The following is an 8,875-nucleotide window of genomic DNA, read 5'->3' on the forward strand; positions in this document are numbered from 1 at the left end:
GAGATCACTGCCCCATCCGCTTTCATAGATCTCTACCCCTTTTCTCACCTCAAAATCTTTGCCTCCGCTCTCTCCCTCCCACCCTGATATCTCTCCTCTCCCCACCCTGAGATCTCTGGCCCCGCTCTCTCTCACCACCCCGGGATCTCTAACAGAATATACCTTCCCCGCCGATCTCTTTCCCAATCCATTCCCCCACAGTGACCCCTCCCATACCCCTCAGTGATCCTTGGAGGGTGGGGATGGGGTGGGTGAGGAGGCGGATCCTGCAACCGCTGAAACAATGCAGAGGGGGAGGCCGCGGTGCCGCTACCTTGGCATCGTATAAAACCTTGGCCTTTGTGGGGTCCGGCTCGAAGCAGAGAACTCGTTCTCCTTTACGAAATTTAAATTTCATTCCCCGAGTGTTCATTTGGTCATGATGGAACGGGAGGAGGAAAAGGGGTGGGAAAGGGAGGAGGGGTGGGGACGGGGCAATGGAGACCGTTAACCCTTTCAGCACGACAATGGGCCGCCGCTCATCGTTTCAGCTCGGGAGTCGGAGACAGGCACCTATCAGGACAGCTAGTGAGTGCATAGGCCCCCTCTCCCCCTCCCCCTAGTCCCGGTCTGACAGGCAGTATCCTGGACAGCCTGGCTCCTTGCTGGGGGGCCCTCGCACGGCCGTTAGCCCCCGGCTGCATTTAAACTGAAGCTGTGTCGGTGCGCGTGCATCAACCTGCTTCTCGGTACGGCAGTTAAAAGAGAGATAAGCGGTCGTATCATTTGCTTTCCTTTCAGACTTAGAAATATAGACAGGTAATAGTGACTTTATATCTATGTGTTTTGAGGATAACAATCTTTTGAGGCCCGTTTCCCGGGATTTGCAGTCGGCTGACTCCTTAGTGTAGGCCGCTGTATGATACTGTGGGAACAAATTACTGCAGATGCTGTAAAACTGGAGGAGCGCCGCCTCGTCTTCAAACCAGGCACTTTAAAACCTTCTGGGCTCAGTACTGAGTTTAATGCCTTCAAATTGTGATCCTATTCCACCCCAGACTTTTAGCTTGTCACGTTCTCTGTCACCCTCTCCCTCCTCTTTTCCCCCCACCCCCAGTTGGACTGTCTCTTCTTTCCAGGATGGTAGTTAGACACACCATTTCATAGAATCACACAGCAGGGAAACAGACCATTAGTTTTCAACAAAAAAAAAGAGGGAGGGAGGGCAGCATGGTTGCACAGTGGTCAGCACTGCTGCCTCACAACACCAGGATGCCATGTTTGATTCCAGCCTTGGGTGGCTGTCTTTGTGGATGTCAGGTGAATTGGCCATGCAAAGTTTTAGGTGTGTTATTCAGAGGGAAATGGGACTGGGTGGGTTACCCTCTTTGGAGGGTAGGTATGGGCTTGTCCCTACACTGTAGGGAATCTAATCTAATCTAATCTAATCTAACATACAGAACAATAGCAGTGGCTGGATTCACTACTGAGGCAGCTCATTGGTTAGCACTGCTGCCTTGCAGCACCAGGGACCCAGGCTCAATCCCAGCCTCGGGCGACTGCAAACTCCTCACAGACATTCTCCCAGTGTCTGCGTGGGTTTCCTCCAGGTGCTCCGGTTTCCTCCCTCAGGCCAAAGATGTGTGGGTCAGGTGAATTGGCTGTGCTAAATTGCCCATAGTGTTAGATGCGTTAGTAAGGAGTAGGTGAGTGGGTCTGTGTGGGTTACTCTTACTTCAGAGGGTCGGTGTGGACTTGTTGGGCCAAAGGGCCTGTTTCCGCACTGTAGGGATTCTAATCTAATCTAATCAGACCCCTCGGTCCAACCTGTGCATGCCAACCAGGCTCCCCAAAATAAACTGTTCCACTTGCCTTCATTTGGCCCACGTCCCTCAAAATGTTTTCTGTTTGTGTACCTGTCCAATATCTTTTAAAAGTTGTGACTGTACCTGCATCTGCCACTTCCTCTGACGTGTTTGTTCCACATATGAACTGTTCTGCCATTGAAAACAACCAAATGCTGGAGATCACAGTGGGTCAGGTAGCATCCATGGAGAGACAGAAAGCTAACATTTTGAGTCTAGGTGACTCTGTCATCATGACTCAAAACAGTAATATGAGAAACAAAGCTCACTCACTTCAATAATTTCAGTCCGAGACAAGATCTGAATCAATAGTGTCATTTATTTTACTCTTGCACGAGGGTGTGGTGTCCACTGTCCACAAGGCAGGGACACATGCACTGAATTCAACTAGTACATGACATTTATGTAATTTGGTTCTTATTCTCTCCTCCCATTGCCCTTCCTCTGTTTACATCTCCCACCTCTCTAAGACGGCACCCATTACTCTTGTTCATCTTTTGCCTTATCTGGCCTTGTCTGTGACAAAATGCTTATTTCTGGCCTCACAAAGCCGTTTGACCACATCCAGCTGTGGGCCATTAGGTATATCCTCCCTTACTTGTTATGACCTCATGATTTCTTGATTGTGGTTTGTTCTTGTTTTTGCAGAAGCGGGAAACAGATGCTTATAACTACTGTTGGTACAGGCGTATCTAGCTTAACCCCCTCCCCTCTCAGTATCTTATCTATTTGTCTGTAACATCTATCATTCTTTGCAGGCACATTTCAGCTAATACAAAAACAATTATGTATTTCCTTCACATAGTTTCCATTCTTGTTGACTCAGCTCTTGGCTGAAACAATTATACACTGGTGAGAGTTCATTTACCTTGCATAAGTAAATATGATTGCAGAAGTAACGCTACTTTACCTATATCCCACAATTTCCCCTTTTTTCTTTAATTATCATTTGTTACCTTCTGCATTTTTCTGATGTCACTTCCAAATTGACAAGCATCTTACCCAAAATTTCATTATTTTGGAAATCTCCCTGAGGTCACTTATTCCTTCATTGTTTAACAGGTAGAGCCCTTCTCTTCGAATGCTCTTTAGGGGCATTTGTTTCATTTAAGGTCGTCACAATCAGTCTCTGGGTTAGCCCTTGTATACAGGATATGATACAACAGCCAATGGCTACCAATACCCCTACTACTACACTCAGGGAAGTAAGGATGGAAACCACCACCCACTTCAATTTTCCAAAGCATTACGAGGGGGCATAGCTTTAAATTAAGAGGTGGTAGGTATAGGACAGATGTTAGGGGTAGATTCTTTACTCAGCGAGTCGTGAGTTCATGGAATGCCCTGCCAGTAGCAGTGGTGGACTTTCCCTCTTTATGGGCATTTCAACAGGCATTGGATAGGCATATGGAGGATAGTGGGCTAGTGTAGGTTAGGTGGGCTTGGATCGGCGCAACATTGAGGGCCAAAGGGCCTGTACTGCGCTGTATTTTTCAATGTTCTATGATTCAAGCCATCCTGTGAGAGATGTGTCTACTCCTGACTTCTCAGTCAGTTCCTCTGCTAAGGTAGTCAATCCTCTTAAGGCCCAAGTAATTGAACCATCAGGCACAGTGCTATTAGGAATAAAGGTACAACAGCTTCTTCCTAACATCACGCACGCGCGCACACACACACACCCTTTTTCCGCTAGAATTATATCAAGGGCCATTGTTTTCCCATGCCCTCCTACTTGTCGCAGCAAGTTGTTCTGATATTTCTTTAACCACACATCTCTTGTATAATTTATAAATCACTGTTGATTATAGAAAATGGAATTTATCCAATCTACATTTTTATTAATTGTTACCCACCAGAAGAGAACGGACTCAAAACCTGCTGCAATCTGGTTGCGAACCTTGAACTCATCAGGTACCCCTCCTAAGGACTCGTATAGAGTCTAGATAAATCCTGCTATCGAAAGAGGTGTCTAACAGTGATCTCTTACTCCTTCCATTTTTCTCTACTATCTTTTCCGTCTCAAATGCCAGGGTAACTGGAATTGCCAGTTGTACAATTGCACATATCCCTATCCAATCTAGAGATAGGGTGGGTCTCAATATTTTGCCTCCACACTACCACCACAGATCCGCTCGGGGAACCTTTAGTGCTGAGTAGTTCCCTCTCTTGTCCGTTTCGGTGACATTCTCAATCTCTGTACACAATTTCAGCTCCCCCAAATCTCTAGACCGATTTGTACCTCGTCTATGCACACACGACGTGTGATTTCCAACTGCGGCTGAAAACGTAGGGGGGGGGGGGCTTTTAAGTCTTTCTTCTCCAAGGGAGGGAACATCAGAGATAGGGAGGCACAGTTCCTATCATTCCATGCAGCCTCATCCTGGTACAGGACTATCATACATTTCATGCCCTTGCTGTCTCGCGCGGAAAGGGAACCACCTGGGCCATTGGCCTACCTGAGGCACATGCATAGCAATTGCTCTTATTCAGACTTTTTACAGTATACTTTACCCATTCAACCCAGGTATTTGCATCCCCATATCCAGTTTCTATTTCAATGGTCTGTTTTAAGTCCTTTACCTCTATAATTTTTACTACTTTAAGGGGTGAAAGGTTGTACATTATTATCCAGTAGTTCTACCCGTTTTCCCTGTCCTACACTAATTCAGAAACAACAGCCTGAGAAATCATTCCCGTTTGCTTTTGTTTCTATCCCAAATGTTTCATTTAATTGTATCTCATAGGTACCCCCCCCTCCAGAATTGCTTCGTACCATGTGATTTTCTTTATCGTTAAGTATATTGGGTTACACTTTTTATCGGGACAATCGAGAGCTGGTCGGAAGAGGGTCTGGTGTACTGTGACGAGACCATTATACCAAGTGCAATCCCCATAGGACTTAAGATGTATCTCTGAGCTGCGGTACTGTCTCTGATTGTCTACATCCCCACAATTTACTAAGCAGCATGCATCAGCGTCTATTACTTGTGGATTATCAGACTCAGGAACCGTTAATAACACGTACGAAAATGATATTTGACAAAATCCCGATACTAAGAGGGCTAGCATCATAACTCTAAACATCCCCAGCATTCTAAAAAAACATGCTGAAGCACAAAAAGACTTAATATACAATCCTACAGAAATAATCCCATGCTCACGTCGCCACTGTATAATCAGTTACTCAAAGTCTCTTTAGCCTGAGTTTCAGCGGCTCTTGCATTGATTCGGCTGTCCAGACTTCTTCCTCAACTGGAGATTCCACTGGCCCTTTGATCCGAGTGCAGTGAGTCCAGCCTTTCTCCGCTGTCCTTATTGCCATTCCGGTAGTCAAAAGAGCCTGGTACAGCCCTTCCCAGTCCGGCTGCAATTTAGTCTCTGTCCATGGTTTTACTAAGACTCAATCTCCCGGTCGAATCGGATGAACAGCGGGGCAGAGTATGTGCCTATAAACCCTGTTTCCTGAGGAAAGACAAAGAGGAGGACAAGCCCAGAATATACTTCTTTAAGAACAAATCTTTAGTTTCTGGGATTGGCAGTGGCCAGAGATAGGAACTTCCTGAGGACCTGGGACCGTAGGTATTAGGGAATAAACCACCGCTTCCTGTGGATTCAGCTGCTGCTTTCGTTACCACATCAGCCAGTAATGTAGCTTTTCATCTTTAATTAACAATGAATTAATGCAGTCATGTTTTAAATTAACCATGAATCAATATGACAGGTCACTGAGACTGTGTGAAGGGATCCTGCCAATTAATATTGATTCAGGCTAGCACAATCGATTAATTATAAATATTAATTATATAAAGATCATTATCTGTAATTCAGGGTGGAAATGCAACAAATGACCAAAACATTTTTAAAACTGTAATTGCGCAGTTCTGTTGGTTTACCAGTCACTTGTGCTTTCTCATTTTGTTTCTGTCATTGTTTTGCTGGAGCACATTCATTTTTAAGAACCTCAACAGATTTCATAGCACCATTTGCAGTTAATTCAGTCCCAATTTGGTGGCAGTATTTTGTCATGTGCGCAAAACTGATTCTTCGTGCCTCTCATCACAAAACTGTCACCATAATCCAATTAACTCTTTCGTTCCCTCTGCCTTGGGCTTAAATTTTAAGGATGACCTTGCTGCTCCTGTATCGACTAGGAAAACTACGTCCTCTTTATAAAGTCCCACCTTTAAATTTATCAAGGGTTCCTGGTGGGTCCCCGGGGGCAGGAACTCCTGACACCCCTATTTTTCACCAAGGTTCATAAATGGCACTGCCTTTACTTCCTTTTTCAAATCTGGACACTCTCTCTTAAAGTGACCCGTCCTTTCACAGTAATAACATTGCCTCCCTGACCATTCCTGTTTCTTTCTCCTTTTAGTTTTGTCCTTTTCTTTATTATCTCATCAACCATGGCTATCATTATTTTTGCCTTTTGTTTCTACTTCTCATGTTACGTTGCCAGATCAATTGCTGACCCTATTTAACCAACTGAACAGCCTTAGGGCCACCTAATGGCCGTTCTTCATCACCCAATGTTTTATTTAGACCTTGAGAATTTTTTTAAAGAAATATTGCAATATTCTTTGCTCCCCATAACTTCAAGTACTAATTCATCAATTTAAGCTTGACTAACTTTAAAGCCTGCTCCTAACTTGTAAATATATTTATATATTATACATTCATTTATTCAGTATTCAATATTTAAAATGTAAAATGCATACAGTTCCCAACTTTGAAATCCACTATAATTACCCAGTTTTAGTCCCTTAATTTAAATCTAAAATTAGTTTTCTTAAGTAGTCCTGACCAATCATTGCTCAATTACAATGCTATAGGTCGTGAAATAATCAGAGCTGCCTTAAAAGGATTTGTCTATTCAAGTTTAAAAAAAAACTTCTAAGGCATGAACAATGGCCGAATCCAATGTCACAGATATTAACCATAGGATTTTGTTTTTACTACAATCTAATGTTGAACTGAAACTTCAACTGTCCTCCATAAATCGCTTTTACGAAAGGATAAAAGAGATTAGTTAGAAACTGACAGTAAGGCAGTCATGACCTGTAAAAAGAACAGGAGTTAACATTTTATTTTCATAATCGCTATAGAATCCTTAACCTTAAAAGAAATCATGTTAAGTTTCCATAATAAAAATCAGATTCAAAACAGTCCTGGAACTCAAGCTCCAGGGAATAAAGCGCAAACATTCAATCCCCAACAAACAAATGTGCATTCAAACCAAATCACAAAGGGTTAAACGTTCTACCAGCTGTACAGCTATTTTCGTTCCCTCTCTCTCTCTCTCTCACACCATATCTCACAGACACTTCCTGAGCTTCCCGCAACAACACCTCTGGGTGCTCCTTGCTTCAGCCCTCTATCTTTTGAATATTTTTCTGGATGTCTGGCCATGATTTAGTTACAAAGTGTACCCTCAGTAGCCCTTCAGCCACTAGCCCTTCCGACTTGAAGCATAATCTGATTCCTCCTGACTGTAAGGCTGTGTTTCATTGATATATAAATTCAAATATTTACAAACCCAATCTTTGTCCGACCCGTACTTTGGCCAGAAGACGGCGGGACGAAGAATCGATTCCTTAGTCCATACAAAGCAACAATATTTAATCATCTTTTTCCCTTGTACAAGTATTATTTTTCCAATTCTACACATCCTGTTCAACGGACTTTCTGGAGGTATGTTGTAAAGGACCCCGTCTCCATTTCCATTGCCTTTTTCTTCTTTTGTTCTCCCAGAGGCTTTTTCCTTACGCACGGCACAGCCCATATTGAGTTCTTTCGTTAGTCCCTTATTAACTACTAAAACTCAATCCCAGCCACCAAGGCAGTACTTAAAAGTCAATTTTCTTACCCTGGTCTGTGCACAGAGTTGCCTGGCCCCTTTTTGCCGTATTTCCTATCAACCTCCTTTCACTGTCTGATTCAGATGTCTCTCTTGTGGGATTCGTACCAGTCGCCCAAGGGAGCGGACCAAACCGGGACACGAGACCGTTCCTCAATCGGGAACGGGATGCCTCTTCCCAGTGTCCAGGGCCAGCCACTCCCCCAGGCGATGGAAGAACATCCCAGACGGCCCCCAATTGTGAGAGAGAACGCTCACTCACTTCAATAATTTCAGTCCGAGACAAGATCTGAATCAGTAGTGTCATTTATTTTACTCTTGCAAGAGGGTGTAGTGTCCACTGTCCACAAGGCAGGGAGACAGACACACTGAATTCAACTAGTACACAACATTTATGTAATTTGGTTCTTATTCTCTCCTCCCATTGCTCCTCCTCTGTTTACATCTCCCACCTCTGTAAGACGGGCGCCCATTACTCTTGTTCATCTCTTGCCTTATCCGGCCTTGTCTGTGACAAAATGCTTATTTCTGGCCTCACAAGGCCGTTTGACCACATCCTGCTGTGGGCCATTGTTCGGTATATCCTCCCTTACTTGTTATGACCTTATCACCTCATGATTTCTTGATTGTGGTTTGTTCTTGTTTTTGCAGAAGCGGGAAACAGATGCTTATAACTACTGTTGGTACAGGCGTATCTAGCTTAACCCCCTCCCCTGACAGTACCTTATCTATTTGTCTGTAACATCTATCATTCTTTGCAGGCACATTTCAGCTAATACAAAAACAATTATGTATTTCCTTCACATAGTTTCCATTCTTGTTGACTCAGCTCTTGGCTGAAACAATTATACACTGGTGCGAGTTCATTTACCTTGCATAAGTAAATATGGTTGCAGAAGTAACACTCCTTTACCTATATCCCACAGTAGTGTGCTCTCTTTCAACATGGATGCTACCTGACTTGCTGTGATCTCCAGCAAATCTTTTGTTTTCACTGAACAACAACTTGCAAAAGCAACACAGAAATCACTGGAGAAGCTCAGCAAGTCTGACAAAATCTGTGGAGAGGGAAACAGAATTGCAATCACTGGACCTGAAGCATTTAAACTCAGCTTTCTCTCCACAGCTGAGCTTTTCCAGCAATTTATGTTTTTGCTTCAGATTTCCAGCCTCC

At 43.8% G+C, this 8,875-nt stretch overlaps 1 protein-coding gene across 2 annotated transcripts in view; it reads right to left on the reverse strand.

Moving 5' to 3' along the window:
* Positions 1-572, reverse strand: part of LOC122555022 (male-specific lethal 3 homolog) — a 49,160-nt gene extending 48,588 nt beyond the window's left edge. The window contains exon 1 of one of the 2 annotated variants that reach the window (XM_043700609.1): positions 314-572. In XM_043700609.1, coding sequence (XP_043556544.1) covers positions 314-412 — 99 coding nt within the window. In that variant the 5' untranslated portion in view covers positions 413-572. The remainder of the gene's footprint in view (positions 1-313) is intronic. The other variant, XM_043700615.1, reaches the window with a different exon arrangement.
* Between the last annotated feature and the right edge of the window lie 8,303 nt (positions 573-8,875).

Source organism: Chiloscyllium plagiosum, chromosome 12 (assembly GCF_004010195.1).
Source record: "Chiloscyllium plagiosum isolate BGI_BamShark_2017 chromosome 12, ASM401019v2, whole genome shotgun sequence".
NCBI lineage: Eukaryota > Metazoa > Chordata > Chondrichthyes > Orectolobiformes > Hemiscylliidae > Chiloscyllium > Chiloscyllium plagiosum.